Source organism: Platalea leucorodia (genome assembly GCF_965183815.1).
Source record: "Platalea leucorodia genome assembly, chromosome: 21".
NCBI classification, from domain to species: domain Eukaryota; kingdom Metazoa; phylum Chordata; class Aves; order Pelecaniformes; family Threskiornithidae; genus Platalea; species Platalea leucorodia.
In genome coordinates this window covers 6,191,185-6,207,514 of record NC_138843.1, presented here as the reverse complement: position 1 = coordinate 6,207,514, position 16,330 = coordinate 6,191,185, and the positions used below count along the sequence as shown (strand labels likewise).

Sequence of the window (16,330 nt, the reverse complement as noted above, 5' to 3'; positions counted from 1 at the left end):
CCCTTTTATTCCAGCAGCAGAGGCTGTGGCCAAAAGGCAGAAGGAGGCACTTGGTGGTGCTGGGTGGTGAGGGGTACAGCAGGATTAGGCCCAACCCAGCCTGGCCGCGGGGTGCTGCGTGGCACTACCTGCACTGTCACAGGGGCCCGGTGGCGTGGGGCTGGGGCAGGGCTGGCCCGAGGGGCCCGGCTGCCCAGTGGGACAGAGGCCGGCGGTGTCACTACACATCTGTAGCTGGGCCCCACTCGTAGCCTTCGTCCTGGTCCGAGTCGTCCCTGGCCCGTGTGAACCTCTTCCTCACAGCATCATGCTCGTATTCCCTGGGGGATTAGAAGCTGCGGTGATGCCTCTGCCACCCGGTTGGGACAAGTGGCAGTGACAGGCTGCTGCTGGGCAGGGTCAGGCCAGGCAGAGCTGGCACTGGCTCCGCTGGCTGCTTTAACCCCCGGGCTTGCGCAGGGTACCTGATGCTGTCGTAGCGCTGGCCGTGCTGCTGCTGCTCGGTCACCTGGGAAAGACCAGAGAGATGGGGGGGTCAGAGGCAGGGGCAGGATTTGTGCCCCAGCCTGGGCTCAGCTGCGTTCCCCCGCGGGGAGCCAGAGCTGGGCATGGATGCACGGCTGGACCCTGCACCCTGCCTGTGCCACAGGGGACGGGACTTGGCCCCCATAGCCGGGCACTGTGCCGCCCTCCCTCTTCCCCACCAGCCCCTCGTACCAGTATGGGGGCACCCACCTGCTCGCTCAGGACGTGGCTTGGGGACGTCTGCGCTGGCTCAGAGGAGCGGGCCAGCCCGGGCTGGTCGTAGGCGTCCTCGGCCTCGCCATCGGTGTAGGCGCCCGCCTCGCCATCTGTGTCGTCGTAGTCGCTGTTGGCATGACTGTCACAGGTGAGGTAGCCCGAGGCTGTCGCACTTGGCGGGTTCAGCAGGTCCAGACTGTCCTCCAGGGCCACGTCTGCCTGCGGGGTGGGGATGACAGAGACCCGGGACCCCACGGGTGCGGGGGACGGGTGCGTGGCCCCATCACCTGCCTGGCTGCAGCCCCAGCAGGCTGAGCCTTGCCGCAGTGACCCCGTGCCCTGTACCTGCTCCGCTGACGTCCAAACGGGCTGGCTCTGCTGCGTCCTGATGATGTCCTTGATCACCTCGTACCAGGTGTTGCTGCTGCCGCTGAGGCTGACGGTGGCGGTGAAGAGGTGGCTGCAGTACTTCTTCATCTTGCTGGCCTGGGCGTAGAGGCGCCGGGAGCTCTTCCTGGAGTCGGGCACCAGCCACTGGCGCATGGCCTTGATGCCCTGCCGGCTCTCAGGCTCACAAAACACCACCACCGGGTAGTACTGCATGTAGTTGAGGCGCTCCACAGCCGAGGGCGTGATGTCCAACAAGGCATGCTTGTCCTGCGGCAGGGCACGGCCATCAGCCCCGCTGGGGACAGGGACAGGGACGGAGGCCGTGGGCTCTTCCCCAGGCCCTCGCCCACCCGGCTCCAAGGACACGGGAAAGGTCTCTCACCTTTTCTGCAATCTGCCGCACTGCGTCCAACTTGATGACCTTGGCTGATGCCCCGTCTCGGGGCACGCTCGCTGCAGGACACAGAGACATGGCGTGAGAGGGGCTGGGGGAGATGTGGCCCCCCAGGGCCATGCCCGGCCCCAGGGCTGTGTCCCTCAAGGCAGGGCATGCCTGGGGCCTGGCTGGTATCACGGTGCTTGGGGAGAGGGTGAATGAGTCCAGGATGGTGTTGGGGTGTCACGGGGAGGGGGCAGTGAGGCAGGATCAGGACAGAGCCGCAGGTAAAGAGCTCCCGCAGGTCCTGGACACTGAGGGTCTGGCTGCTGGATACAATTTCTCCCCGGTGTGGGGGGCACTTACGGGCAATCTCGAACAGCTCGGGCAGCTCCGCGCTCAGCTTCTGCATGGCAATGTCTGCGATGGGGCCCAAGATCACCACCGGCCGCTTGAAGCTGGCTGTGGGGAAAAGACAGATGGCTCAGGGAGGCTGGGGGCGAGGGCAGAGCTCGCAGCGCCCAGGCGTCCAGCCCCGCTCCTCGAGGGGCCTGTGAGCCTGGGACTCACCCCACTCCTCCCAGGAGAGCGGAGCCCACTAGCACCCGCAGCAGGGCAGCGCCAGGGCCGACGTCCCCTGGGTGGGTCTGGGCAATGGGGGGACAGCCCTGGTGCCCACCTTCCTTCAGGACCACCTTCTCGTACGGCGGGTAGCGGCCCTGCTTTGTGAGGGCAGACAGGTCCTCCCGGCTCTTCCGTAGCATCTTCTTGGCTCCTCGCAGGCCCCGCAGCTTCCAAAACTCGGCCCGTGCCCCGGAGGGGTTGGCACTGGATGTGGCTTTCAGCACCGACTCCAGGCTGGCGATCTGCTCAGCCCTGGGAGGGGAAAGGGCTCAGGACCTGGAGCCTCCGGATTTACCCCCCTGCTTTGTCTCTCCGAGCTCCGAGGAGTGGGGCAGGAGAAGCCGGCGTCCCCGCTCGGTGGCATGGCCAGATAAGGCTGTGGTAGCCGCTTCCCTCCGGGACCTCGGACAACCAGAGCATCAGCTGCCCCATCAACCCCGAGAAAGGATTTCACTGGCTCATGCTTCCCACCGCTGCTCCACCAGCCCTTGCCCTGCCTCTTACTGGGCCCACCATCTGTGTCCCCATCTCACTGGGGAGCCATTCCCCGGCTCTGCTTGTCTTGGGGCTGTTCCCAGCTCTATCCCTACCTGCGCTGGTTGGGGATGATGCCCTTGTCCTGCTCCTGCAGGTCCCTGCCCATGCGCACAGCCAGCCAGCTCCCCAGCCTGCCCCGGTACATGGTGTCCAGCACGTGGAAGACGTCCCCACGGACGAAGCTGAGCCCCGACGGCGTGTCCTTCTCGAAGTCAAAGTGCGTCCGGATGTAGAATGAGTCGCCCACGTTGGACGAGATCATCTTCCTGTAAACTGGAGCCCAGGGTGAGAGGGACCATCAGGGGAAGAGGTGACTGAGGAGGAAGATTCTGGAGAGGAAGGTGCTGGAGGGATTTGGGAAGGAGCTGGGCTGGCCAGGAGCCTCCACAGTAGCCGCTAAGGAGGGCATTGGGGACACCTTTTCCTCCCATGGCTCAGGCATGCTGGGAACAGCAGGACCTGACCCCCCAGCACAAACTGGCCTCTCCAGACTGAGCCACGGTGCCAGAAAGCCCCTGTGCTCCAGGATGCCGAGGCACAAACAGGGCCAGGATGGTCTGGTCCCCTCCCATCACCTCTCTGGAGGAGGAGGAGGGGGGTGCAGGGAAGAAGGACCACCCTGCGGGGGCAGAAAGGGCCATGGCAAGTCCAGCAGCTCTGATGCTTGCTCAGAAGAGACAGAGAATGGAGAGGCACAAGCCCAGGATGAGTCCCGTCGTCACTCACTGTCCTGCTTGCTTTGGGTCCACAGCATGACGTCCTCGCCCGGTGGCAGGCTCATGAGATACTCCACAGCCTCCTCGCGGGTCAGGTTCTGGAAACTGGTGTTGTTCACCTGCCATGGAAAAGCACTTAGACACGGCCCCACCGGCGGGACGGAGAGCACGGGTACCAGGGACAGCAGTGCCCAGGGCAGCATGGGAGAGGTAACTGGTCCCTGTCACCCAAGTGCCTGCCACAACCCCTAGTCACTCTGAGGAGGGCCACTGGGCCAGCTGAGGTGGTGCCTGGACCCCGCTGGGCATTAGCATGGTGCTGGAGACAGGACCGTCCCCTCGGGCAGTGCCCACAGAGCCAGCCCAAGGGGTATGGGCCATGGACACCAGCACTGACCCAAAACGATGCCCAGCAGGAGAAATCCAAGCCCCAGGGCGGTATCAGACCCAAGAGGGATGGGGCCAGTCCAGGTGCAGAAGCATTCGGAGTCGTTCCCAGCCCTGGGTACCTGCAGGATCTGGTCCCCTTCCCGGATGCCCTGGCTGTCGGCCGGGCTCCCCTCCTGCACGCTCGACACGAAGATGCCCACGTCGTTCCCGCCGGCCAGCCGCAGCCCGACGCTCTTGGCCTTCACGAAGTGCACGACCCTGGCGTCGGCGCTGTACCTGCCACAGGGGAAGTCGCGGTCAGCCCGACAGTGACATGCCAGGGACAGCACAGGGGGTCACCGGCCCTGTGACCCCAACCCTGCACCGGAGCAGCTCCCCACCTCCCCCAGCTCTTCCCCACCGCCTCTCGCAGACATACCCGTCCTTGCGAGCAGCTCGGGCAGCGGGGCTGGTGTGGGGGCTGCGGCAGCCATCCCCCTCCACAGCTTCCAGCAGGTCTGTGGGGAAGGAGGGCTGGTCCAGGAGGCGGCGGTGGTGGTTGCACCACTGCCGGGGCACCCAAGGCATGGGGAGACCTGGCGCGGCTCTGCCAGGGGGGTTCGGACAGCGGAGACACACAGGAGCCCAGAGCCCACTCAGTGCCCTTAGCTCCCCCGGCCTGATCTGAGCTCACTCACCAGGGCCCCGAGCATCATCCACGGTCGTGTCAGCCACAGGGTCCCTGTTCGATCGTCTCCTCTCCCTGGAACAAAGTTGGGGCAGGATTCAGGCAGGTCACGGATGGGCACAGGCAAGCAGTGCCAAGTGGGCAGCAGGGACAGCGGAGCAAGCTGGGGACTAAATGGCAGTCCCACCTCCAGGGTGAACGGGCTCCGGGATGGAGGAGAATCAGCCCCGGCAGACAGGCAGAGAACACAGGGGGATCTGACGGGGGAAAGCGGGGCTCACGGGGACAGGGCAGGGCTTACGGTGGTGAATTCATCCTGGCAGCAGCTGAAGGTCGCGGGGAGGTCTCAGGGGATGGCGGATGGGACAGTTCAGAGTCGATGTCAGAGATATCTGCAGCAACAGGAGGGAAGACGCATTAGTGACCGTCCAGTCCCTGTGCTGTGTATTTGGCCCCCAGCCACCGTGTCCCCTCACCATCCATCCGGGAGCTGTCACTCTGGCTGTCTTCTATGTCAGGGATGTTGACCAGGAACTGCCGGTCGTCCCGGAGGATGAGCAGGGTCAGGGTCCCCTCTGTCCGCTCGATGAGTTGCTGGGTGTCAGCCAGGGACATGTCCTCGCTGGCCACCCCGTTGATCTGGAGGGGACAGAGCGGAAGGCCTCAGGGCACTCGCTCCTGGGAAAGCCGTCCCCAGGAAAGCCCCGCTCTGACGGGATGCTCCGACTGCCGCCTTCCCGGTCCCTTCCCAGCCCGGCCCCAGCTGGCTTCGCCTATCCTGGGCTGCATCCCCCTTCCTGCCTGCTTCCCAGTGGGCCCTCATCCTGCACAGAGGAAACAAATCAGCAACACTAATGAACTCCTGCCTTTAGCTGCAGGGGGGGCCTGCACGGAGGCAGGAGCCCCAGCGACCGGCTCAGACGCTCCCTGAAGTTCAGTTTTACTTTGACCTTGGCCCAGCGCTGTCCTTCCACGCAGCGGACTGGTGCCAGGGAGTCAGGCCCCAAGCAGACCGTGGGGCTGTGATCTCCCTGAGGTGCAGCAGCTTTTTCCCAACGGATTGCTGGGATGAAATCTGTCCCGTTTGCCCCAGAGTCACTTTGGCCCCAGCTCCCAGCAGCCATGGGTCTGCCTGGCCCATGTGTGCAAATGAAGCATCTCCCTCTCTATTTCCTCCTCCCCAAATACTTGAAGCATCGTTTCACCTGACACACCATGAACACCTGAGCTCCTCGGGCCGACTCCTCCCCCGGAGGAGCACATGCGGCAAGGGACCAGGCACCATGGGGACAGCGCGGAGGACAGGATCCCACTGTGGCAGTGGGACGAGCCACTGTCCCTGGCTGAACACCGCAGGGCTGCCTCAATCAGCCAGCCTCAGCACCGTGGGGAGCCGGTCCCCGAGAGCCCACGCGGGGTCCCTGGTGATGGCTGAGGAGCTGGGGCAGGGTGCGGGCACCAGACGGAGCTGCCTCCAGCCAAGCTGCCATCCTTTGCAGGCAGCCGAGAGAAGCACAGTCTTTCCTTGTCCCCTGCAGTGACAGTAGCCAGGGACAAGCCACCCAAAGAGGGGGAGATGCGATCCCCAGCAAGTGCTGTGCGCCCCATGGGACCCCGTACCTTCAGGATGAGGTCTCCCTCCTGCAAGGAGCTGCCCTTCGCTGCCAGCCCGCTCTCCACTATGTGCTTGATGAAGAGCTGACTTCCCAGCTTCAGGCCGTAGTCTGCACCAGAGAGAGCCCATGACGGTGCTGGAGCCAGGCAGACGCAGGACCCCCTCGACGTCCCCCCTCGCCACCACCCCTACAAGCCTGCCCTGGCTCTCCCTGGGACACCAGCAAGCCCCAAAGTGGAGCTCTGCAACCCTGGGCTGAGGCCAGACAGGTTTGGTGCACCCGGCGTGGCACGCACTGCTCCTCGCCACATGTCAGACGCCTGCACCAACCCTGCCATCGCCTCCTCCCCAGGGGGATGCACAGCCACAAACCAGGCGACCAGACCCAGGGACAGAGGGAGCGGGAGGGCCTCACCTTCGTTCTGCTTCTGCTTCACCAGGACTGACGTGATGGGCTTCATCAGCACATCCCGGCGCGGCAGCCGCTTGAAGCCCGACACCAGGGCCAGCCCGTTGGTGTCGTGTTCGTGGCTGAAGCCATTGGCAGAGCGGTGCCGGCTGTAGCCCCTTGGATCCGAGTCGCTGCCGGGGCTCTGCCTCCAGTGGCTGCTGTCCTGGCTTCGCCTCCGGCTCCGGGACACTGACTTGTGGTGGCGGCGGTCATCCTGGTGGTGGCCAGAGCTCCTCTCGCTGGACGAGTCCCCGTCATAGCCCTGGCTGTGGTCCAGGTCATCCCGGGAGCGGTGCAGGGCCAGATCCGCACCGTGCGACCTGTAGTCCTCATCTGAGTCATAGCGCCGGGGCACGGTGGGGGACCCGGGGCTGCTCTTGCTGGCGGGGAGGTGGACTTTCTTTGGCCTTTTCAGTGTCTGCAGGTGGAAAGTGAGAAGGAGAGGATGGTGGGGCCAGCTGTCTCTGCCAGATGTTTCAACAGCAATTTCTAAGTCCCAAACGGGACCCCCAGGATGTGTGGGACAGGGGAGCTGGGATGGAGACAGGCACGGTGCGGTCCCATGCACAGTGCCGGTCCCCATCCCACCGCAGGGCACACTCACAATGTTGGCGATCTTGCCACAGGTTTTAAGTGTCTGGATGGCGAAGGAGGACGAGACGTTCTCCATGGAAAGGCCATTCACCATCACGATGTGATCCTTCTTCCTGGGAGGGAAAACGCAGCTGTGGCTCTGCCCCAGGTGCAGCCCCCAGCCGGGAGAGCTGGCAGGGTGGCAAGGGCACCCGTTGCCCCAGGGGGACCCCATCCCAGCCAGGCAGGGTGGCAGCGGCGCTGGCCCTGTCCCAGCAGGAGCAATTCGCTGCCCTTTCTGTCCCCACTGGCAGCAAGCGCCCCCCACGTCCCCACATCCCCATGCACTCACTGGAGCCGGCCCATTGCCGGTCCCCCGGCCACCACATCCGAAACGACCACCGCCGTGTCCCTGGTCATCCTGTTGGGATGGTCCCGGCCTCCGGAGACAGCAAAGCCAAAGCCCCGTTGAGGGTCCTAGTGGGGACAGGCAGAGAGGGGTCAGGCAGAGCCGGCCCCACAGACCCTGGTCCTGTCCCATGGCCACCCCGGGCCGTGCTCACCTTGCTCAGCGTCACCGTGTGCTGCTCCCAGATCACCATCTCCTCCATGGTGGCCACCCGCCAACGCAAGCGAGGGATGGCAGCTGTGGCGGCCGGCCGGTGCGGCAGCCCCTGCCCAGTGGCTGGGGGCGCGGACCGGCTCCGGCTCCTCTTTGCAGCCGCTGTCCCCTTCCTCAATCCCACTTCGGGCTGCAACAAAGAGCAGAAGCAAAGCTGAGCCGCAGGCACTGGGGACCGCGAGGGTGCAGGGGACAGAGCTCCCTGCAGCGCCCAGGCACCCACCAGGGCCACCAGGACTTGCAGTCGTGTCACATCCCAGCTAACCCCGCATGGGAGCTGGCTCCGAAACCCAGAGCTGCCTCCGTGCAGCGTGAAATCCCCCCCTCGGGAGGTTCAGCTCCATCCCCTTGGATGCGTGTCCACAGAAGGGGACAGACGGTGCTTCGGTGCCCTCCCACCCACCTGCCCTGGGCTCCAGCACGACGGCAGAGCCGGCAGCTCTGCCAACCGCTTCGGGAGCACCAGTGCCCTGGCTTCACCCTTTGGTTTCCCTGGGTTTTCCCCAAATCCAATGTTTTCCACCTAGGACAGAGGAGCCTGACTGACGGGGTGATGTCCCGTCCAGGCTGAAATGCCTGGGATGGGCCCAGGGATCCCCTCCACCGGCTCCTGGCTCCCCAGAGGAAACGTCAGCGTGAACCCAGAGAGACGCGGGATCCCTGCAGGGGATGGGGGACAGCGGGGCCAGGGCCTCCGGCGACTTCCCATGGGGTGGGACAGGACGGAGCCAGTTTGATCAGGGACTCGAAGGGTCTGGGTTTATCCGTGCCATTGCACATGCCAAGGACACCCCGGTGAGACCATCAAGTCATTCTCCGGGGCGATGGGGACGGGAAAGCCAACAGCCCAGCACAATGCCACCACCACCGCCAGGTCCTCACCCCTCCGACCGGCGCAGGGACCCACACTCATCGCCTGCCCGCGCCAGCCCTGAGCCCGCGGCCGGCGGGAGGTGAAACGCCCCTGCTCCCAGCCGGGCTGCCCCTGGACGGCGCGTCCCACCCCTGCCCCGCGCACCCCAGGGCTGCCAGCGCCCGTCCTGGTCCCACCCACAGCACGGCGCAGGCACGGCACGGCCACAGCCGCGGCACAGGCACAGACACAGCCCATCACGGGCACAACGGGCCGCGGCCATGCCAGCGCTGCCGGGCCTGGTGTAGAGTACCCTTGTGCTGCCATCGAGGATTGGCCAGCAGCTCGGCTCGGGGAGATCTCCCCAGTGCCGACTGGTCGACAGCTGAGGCATGGGCACTGTCTCCTGGCACCGATTGGCTGGCAGCTCTGCCACAGCAGGACCCCAGGATCCAGCTGGCCAATGGCTCTGCCACCAGTGCCACCTCTCCAAGCTCTGACTGCTCGGCTGCTCTGCCATGGTAGATCTCTCTGATCTCTGATTGGTCAACAGCTCTGCTGTGGCATGTCTTTGGATTCTGATTGGCTGATATCTGTACTGTGACAAGTCTCTCCAGGATCTGATTGGCCAACGGCTCTGCTGTGGCAGATCTCTCGGGGCTCTGATTGGCCAACGGCTCTGCTGTGGCAGATCTCCCAGGGCTCTGATTGGCCAATGGCTCTGCCATGGAGATCTCCTGGCGCTCCGATTGGCCAATGGCTCTGCTGTGGAGATCTCCCGGGCCTCTGATTGGCCAATGGCTCTGCTGTGGCAGATCTCCCGGGGCTCCGATTGGCCAATGGCTCTGCCGCGGCAGCAGCCCCCAGTTCTGGCCGCGCTGGCCCTGCTGCCCGAGCACCCTGTCCCATGGCACCCGCACGGCCCCGTGGTGCCCAAGGGCTCTGGGACAGCCGTGCCGGGCGCCGTGCTGGCTCCCCAACGCGGCTCAGCCACCCTCGAGCCCGGCCGGGGCCCCCCCACATTGGCACCACGGGAAGCTGGAAACCTCCGCAGCCCCTTTGGGAATCGGCCACGGGGCAGCTTTGGCGGGACCAGCAGGCATCAGAGATGAGCGCTGCTGCCCCGTGGGCAGGGATCCCATGGGAAAGCTGGGGCCGGCGGTGGCTCAGCCCCAGCACGGGGGCTTTCCGTGGCCAGCCCCCAGCCAGAACTGCACCGAAGCAGCCAGCTGGGCCCCCGAAATGAGACCTGGCTCACGGCAGCCCCGGGGAGGGGCGGTGTAATCATTCACCCAGGCCTCAGGAATAGCCCCAGCCGGCCAGGCTGCAAGCCGGCGAGCGCGGAGGGCAGAGTCCGGGTTTCCGCTCTGCGTCATGAGCCACTGAAACCAGCCCGAGCACCCATCCGCCACCCGCCGGTGCTCGACACGGGGGGACATGTGCCCAGGGGGTGGCTGGGGCTGAGCAGGGCCCCGGTGTGGTGGCACCCGCGGTCCTGTCCCGGTGCTTGTAAGACTGGTAACACACAGCAGACACCAGCATGGCGGTAGGGTGGTTTCCTGTCGGATCAGTGAGCTGAACTGGTGGGTCCCGTCTCAGCCATGCCACCAGTGTCAGCCCGTCAGCACTTGCAGGCTCCCTGGATGCCCGCGGGTGACACAGCGTGAGACACAGGTCCAAGGGACCCCGACCGTGGGGCAGCCAGAGCAACCCGCTCCCCAGGGTGACGGCTCATCCGTTGTGCCAGACCTGACCCCGCTGCCACCCAACACAGCCTCCCACTGTCCCCAGCCGGCTCCCACTGCTGTCCCATCACCGGGGTGCCACAAATCGCCCACGCACCTGTGTCCCGCTGCCACCGGTGGCTCTCCGTGGGCAGCGGCAGTCTGGGGCGGGAGGGACAGCGTGGGGACGGCAGCAGCTCCTGTCTCGCCAGCCAGCCCAGGCAGCACCCACGGTGCCACCAAGCCCCGGTTCTGTCCCCGGTCCCCCCCCGGGGACCTGGCGTAGGGCCTGCCCCGAGCCAAAGGCCAAGGCTGGCAGCCGGAGGAGCCGGCTCAGCCGGTTTCCAACAGAAACCAGCCCGCACCCGAAATGGCCCCGCCGGGAGAGGCAGTATCTGGGCAGAGCTGACCGCAGCCCAGCCCGACGCGCCTGGCACCGGGCACCGGCAGCACGGGGAGCCCCATGCACCCCAGTCTGCCCCACACATGCACCATGGCCGGCATCTCCCAGGGTTTTCAATGCCAAACGAAGTCCGGGCTGTGCCGGGGCAGCTCATCCTACTGCACAGTCCCTGATTCGGGGCTGTGCCTAGCGCTGGGTGACACTGCCGGCAATGCCCACCATGGGGACAGCAACGGGTGGGGAAGTTATTTATTGGAAAGCAATGCACCCTGCCCACCCCAGCCTTGCCCCACAGCCATCCCCACCGCCCATAACCTGTTTCCCAGCTCCCCCACCAACGGGGGTCCTCAATCTGGGACCCCAAAGCCTTTCTGGGATCAGCAGGGTCCCCGGTCTCAGCCGGTGCTGCAAAACTGCTCGTCCCTTGCCTGGACCTGGCCGTGCAGGACCAGGGTCCCGGATCCCCCCAGAAGTTCCAGTCAGACCCAACCCCACCCACATTGCGATGGGCCGATCCTGACCCCCCACTCTGGGAAAAGGGTCTGTGGGAGGTCTGAGCCAGCCGGGGTATAGATCAGTAGGGTGAAGGCACGTCCTCCAGCCCTCGGGCACGGAGCTGCGACGGCGGGGTCCCAGGATCCCCCCCGGGGTATCTCCCTGCCATCGGGGCAGCACTCCAGGAGGGTCAGCAGGTCCTGGAGCCACCCGGAGAGGGACAAAGCATGGCTGGTTCCCCAGGTGAAAGCAGGGCTGGGTCCACGTCCCCAGACGGGAATCGGGGCCGGCAGATCCCGGGGGGACGAGGTTAGGCACTCACCGAGCCTGGGATCCGACCAGGAAGGAGCTGAGCTCCCGGGCTGGTGGCAGTGGTGTCACTCCAGGGTGCTTTGCGTAACCCTTTGTGGGCCAGACGCTGCCTGCAGGAGGGAAGGAGGAGGAAGGGGGTCCCGGGGCACCTTCCCAGGCACAGCAGGAGTCACAGGGCCTGTCCCTGCTGTCCTCCATGGTGCTGGTGGCTCAGCCACGTCCACTTGCCCCCCCCCCCCACCAAGTCCCGGGCAGGGACAGGCTCAGCGGATAGTGAGGGTGGTGGTGCCAGGGTCGGGGGTCCTCCCCCCCCCAGCCTGGCCCTCTCCAAGGAGGTGGTGGGGCTCTGCACCAACCTGTGCTGCCCCGGACCCCCAAACCCCCCAGCAGCCCTGCTCGGGAGTCCCAGGGAGACCAAACGGCTTCACCCAGTGCCCCAAGAGGGGCCAGGGCTGGTGGCCAGCCTGGGGCTCCAGGTCCTGGGGGGGTGTAGGGGAAAAGGTGACCCTGCTGATGGCTGCCGTCCCCTTCCCTCCCCTTCCCCTCTCCTCCGTCCCCCACCTGGGGACCAGCCCCGCGCCATTCCTCCTCCCGCGGGGTCGCTTTCCTGCGGTGACAGAAACCAGCTCCACGCCTGGGCTCTCTGTCCAGGCTGCTGCTTCCAGCCGGGGCCGGTACAGGTGCCGCAGCTCGCAGCCCAGCGGTGGGGCATCGCGGGGGGACCAGTTCTTCCTGAACCCCAGAGCCGGAGACATGGAGCCGCCGCCGCCGCTTTCCCCACCGCTCCTCAGATCAGCATCAAGCGGCTCCTTCTCGCCGAAGCCCTCCACCAGCCCCGAGGGGAGCAGGCAGCAGCTCCCGCCCAGGCGGCCGCCGCTCCCCGGGCCCAGCCGCAGCCTCCCCAGCCGCGCTGGGGCCACCAGTTGCCCTCCCACGCCGTGATGTGGCCGCGAGCCCCTCGGGCGGGGGGACGGGGACGCCGCCGAGCAGCCTCATGAGGGCCACCGGCACCTTCCCCCAGGGGTTTGTCCCCCGGGGCGGGGGCACACTGGCGTGAAGGGACCGGCCCGGGAGAACCGGCGGGGCCGGCCCGGGCTGACCCGCACCCCGAGGCCTCCCCGGGCCCCGGGCCGGCCGCCGCGGTGCCGCTAGATGGTGCCAGGGGCCGGGCGGGCCGCGGGGCCGGGAAGAGCCGGGCCCCGGCCCGGGGAGCGGCGGCGGCGCTGCGCGGGGTCGGGGTGGGCCGGCCCCGGGGCACGGCGGGGTGAGGAGCCGGCGGGGGGGGAGGCGGCGCCCGGCACCGGGAGGGCCCCGGCCCCGCGGAAGAGGGGGGGAACCGGGGCCTCCGCCGCGCCGGGGCCCGGCACAGGGCTGCGGCGGGGGCGGCGGGGCCCGGGGCAGGAGGCCCCGCACCGGGGCACCGGGCCGGCCCCGCCCCCGCTGCCATGGCGACCGGGACTCTATGGTGCCTCCCGCCCGCTGGAGAGGACGGGGGTGGCCTTTCTCTTCGCCGCTCTACGGTGCGCGAGGCCCCGTCCCTCTCCCCGCGCCATCCAGCCGGGAGCACTCCCGGTCTCGCTCCCGCTCCCACAGCCCGCGGACTATCGCGACAGCCAGTCCTCATGTCGCAATTAATTCCGGCGGAAGGGGACCGCTCTACTTCCGGTGCTGGCCGCGGCCCCTTCCGCCCTGCGGCGCTGGGGCGTGTCTAGCCGCGGCGCCTCCCGCGCTCTATGGTCCCCGCCGTTCCCAGTCTCCTCAGCGGCGGCGGCCGGAGCCGGGAGGAGCGCGGCGGCGGCGGCAGCGGGCGCGGGCCTGCCCTGCCCCGGGCCTGCCCTGCCCGCGGCCTTCGCGGCGGCCATGGAGCTGGAGGTGCCCGAGGAGGCGGAAGGCTCGGCCGTGGCGGGTGCCGGTGCCATCAGCCCGGAGGCCGGCGTGGGGGGACTGGACGCGGCAGGAGGTAACGGGCTGCGAGCAGCGGGCGGCCGGCACCCGCGGCCGGGCTCCCCGCCGTGTCCCCCCGCCGCCGCCGAGGGGCTGCTCCCGGCCGGGCCCCCCGGAGCGTCTGTCCCCGCGTCCCGGCCCCCCTCGGGCCCGGAGTGGTTTAGCCCAGCCGCACCCCCCGGGGGGGGGGTCCGAGTGGTACCTCCCAGCCGGGCCCCCGCCTTGTGCCGTGTGTCCCGGGGGGGGGAGGGTGCTCCGAGTGGTTCGGTCCAGCCCCCCCCCAACGTGCCACCCCTGGGGCCCCGCCTGGTCCCGTCCAACCGCCGCTCACCCCCCCCGGCACCCAGAATGGTTCCGCCCCCCGGGGCTGCCCCTCGGCCCGGGACCCCCGGGGCACCGGAGGGGGGGGCCCGGCGCTGCCCCCCGCCCGCCGCGGGCTGTCCCGGGCCGGTGCTCGCTGGGGGGAGGCTGCGGCCGCGGGAGCTTCTCCCCTCCAGCCCCGCTGCCGGCCCCCTCGGGAGCGGGTCCCCCCTGCGCCGGGCATCCCCTCCCCTCGGCGGGGGTCGCGGGGCCCCGGGCAGCGGGAGCCGGGGGAGACCGGTTGTGAGCGGCAGGGAGCGACCCCGGGCCTGGCCGCAGCCCCGGCAGCGGGAACAAAAGGGTCCGGGTGCCCGGGTGGGCAGGATCGGCTGCGAGGGGCCGTGCGCGCCCGCCTCCGCTGCCTCGCAATTCGGAGTTGGTGAATAACCTCAAAATCGCTCAAAATGGCTCGGTTTGGTTTTGCGCCTGACCTCCCGGCCCCGCTCCGTCGGGGGGCTGGCAGGATCCTCTGCGGGCCTGGCGCGGAGCCGCCGAGCGCCTGCCGGAGCCCGAAGTTCGCTCGGAGCCTGCTACGAGGCAGGTGGGCTTTGGTTGTGTTATGGCAGCAACCTCCTGGTCTTCGGGCCTTTAAACGAGGATCGTTAGACCTAAAAACCAACAAATTACAGCAGAAGCCGTGGTTCATTCAGAGATGTCATCTGCTGCGTTGTGGGGCTGGGTGTAAGGTGTAATTTTCGGTAAGGCGCTGAGACGTAGGCAAGCGGCAAGCTGTCCTCGGCCCTGCTGCTTCGGTTCCTCGGTGCCGCAAGGAAAATGGAGGGGCCGGCTGCGGGGCCAGCTGCGTGCCGCTCGCCGTTCCCCCCGCCGCTGGCCGTGCTCCCCGCCCGCCGCTCCCACCTCTTCTTCGGGAGCGTGCTCCCGGCGCGGCGTGGCGTGGCTGGTGGGCTTCCAGCGCGGGATCCCGAGGGAGCGAAAGAGAGAGCCTCTTGCCGACGAACAATTAAAATGTTGTTTATCCTTCTGATTTCTCTGTCACCTTTCTGGTTTTTGGGGAGGGCTGAGGGTCGTTGCTCGGGACAAGACAAGGTGTCTGCGGAGACTGTTGCACCGGAGGGGTTTAAGCAGGGAGCGTGTGTTTTTCTTCCCTTTGCAAGTAAATCTGAATTTACGAACCTGTAGGCTGTCTTACCTTACGCTGATAGTAAAAAAAAAAAAAAAAAAGATGAAACGGAGCCAGTAATCTCACCGGTGCTTTGATTTTTCGAGTCAAGTTGCTTACTCCTCACTTGGGTAGCATCCAAATTGTGTCACTCGGCCTCAGCCGCGCTCAAAACCGGAGCTCCCAGGAGGGCCAGGGACAACGCGCACGACGGCTAACGAGTGTTTTCTGGAAGAGAACAAAACCCGGGGGGACTGGAGGTGGCCCTCGGTGGGCTGCGCACGAAGGCCCGGCTACACCCGCACGCGGGGCGGGCTGTGCTGCAGGTCTCGGGTCGGGGCTGCCGGCGCATGTCGATGCGCTCTGTGGTCCTCCTTGCAGCAGATGGGAATGCCGTACGGCGGAGCGATGTGCCTGGGAGCAGAGGGGGTTTGTGCTGAACGCCGTCCTGCTTCGTTGACCGTTTCAAAGCTGATGGTGACAAACCCAATTTAGCGTGCGCAGCGCTGGTGCCTTTGCTGCTATTTGGAGCGACGACGGAGGTGGTGAAGTGCTCGTGACCCACCGATGCAGGTGCTTCGTGCTGCTCACCTTCATGCTCGTGCCATTGGTGAAGGATTACCAGGATAGCCAAAATCTGCTCCCCGGGTCTTTGCCGGAGAGCGAGGATGGCTGCGTGCTGCGCTCTTACTGAACGAACGTGGTGGGGTTAATCCAGAGCGTGGTTCAGGTCAGCAAAGACCTTCCCCAAGTGCCCGGTAAATATGGAGAAGGGAGCCGGTTAGCGCGGTACGGGAGTAAAACTGGATGGAGGAGAGGGGCTGAAAGTCAGGGAGACGTTGGCAGTAGGTTGACTTAAGGCACAGAGAGTCTTCTGAGGGAGCTTTTAGAAGTCTCATAATATGCTTCAAGGGAGAAAACTTCATTTCGTGCCAGCAGCTGGGCTCGTACATGAACACACAGGCCCGATTCGTCCCTTTCTGAGAATGTGGCTTTGAGGTTTTTACGTGTTGTAACCACTGTGGTTGAAAAGGGAGTTTCAAAATCTGAGGGGTGTGAATGCCTGCTGTGCCTCCCCCCCGAATCCGCAGCTCCTCGCCCTGGGAAGGGGCTGCAGGGAGCGTAAGACACTGTTCCTCAGTTTTGGTGGGGAGAGCTGTTGGCAGGAGCGGAGCGCGGAGGCCCTGCGTGCATGCGGGGTGACGGGTGAGCACCCAGATCGTTCGGGCTGGGGTGCCCCGACCCCAGAAACGGTTGGGCGAGGAGAGGGCACATCGCCATCCCTCTGCCTGGGCGCAGCCCGGAGACAGAGGGTCTGGAAACCTCCGTGTTTCCAAGGGGGCTCAAGTTATTGGAGAGCTGTTGGTACAAAGCTGATAGCAAAGCTGGTCTCCACCATCTCGTTGCAAAGGTGGAA

The 16,330-nt window shown here is 66.5% G+C and overlaps 2 protein-coding genes across 6 annotated transcripts in view; one reads left to right on the top strand and one right to left on the bottom strand.

The window, feature by feature from the left end:
* Positions 1–164: 164 nt before the first annotated feature.
* On the bottom strand, positions 165–12,602 carry TJP3 (tight junction protein 3). The gene is given in 22 exon segments (XM_082331107.1): positions 165–320; positions 465–508; positions 736–960; positions 1,087–1,398; positions 1,514–1,584; positions 1,874–1,969; positions 2,187–2,383; positions 2,722–2,941; positions 3,395–3,503; positions 3,894–4,050; positions 4,193–4,271; positions 4,452–4,516; positions 4,743–4,833; positions 4,918–5,080; positions 6,062–6,165; positions 6,472–6,925; positions 7,112–7,214; positions 7,433–7,557; positions 7,644–7,832; positions 11,500–11,599; positions 12,051–12,428; positions 12,430–12,602. Coding segments are annotated over 22 exon segments (3,438 nt in total). The 5' UTR covers positions 12,486–12,602; the 3' UTR covers positions 165–220.
* A 647-nt stretch (positions 12,603–13,249) lies between these two features.
* The window catches only part of PIP5K1C (phosphatidylinositol-4-phosphate 5-kinase type 1 gamma), a 50,317-nt gene continuing 47,236 nt past the window's right edge, over positions 13,250–16,330 (top strand). For 4 of the 5 annotated variants that reach the window (XM_082331478.1, XM_082331479.1, XM_082331476.1 and 1 more), the window contains exon 1: positions 13,251–13,449. In XM_082331478.1, the coding sequence (XP_082187604.1) occupies positions 13,350–13,449 (100 nt within the window). In that variant the 5' untranslated portion in view covers positions 13,251–13,349. Of the gene's footprint in view, positions 13,450–16,330 lie in introns of all 5 variants that reach the window. The other variant, XM_082331475.1, reaches the window with a different exon arrangement.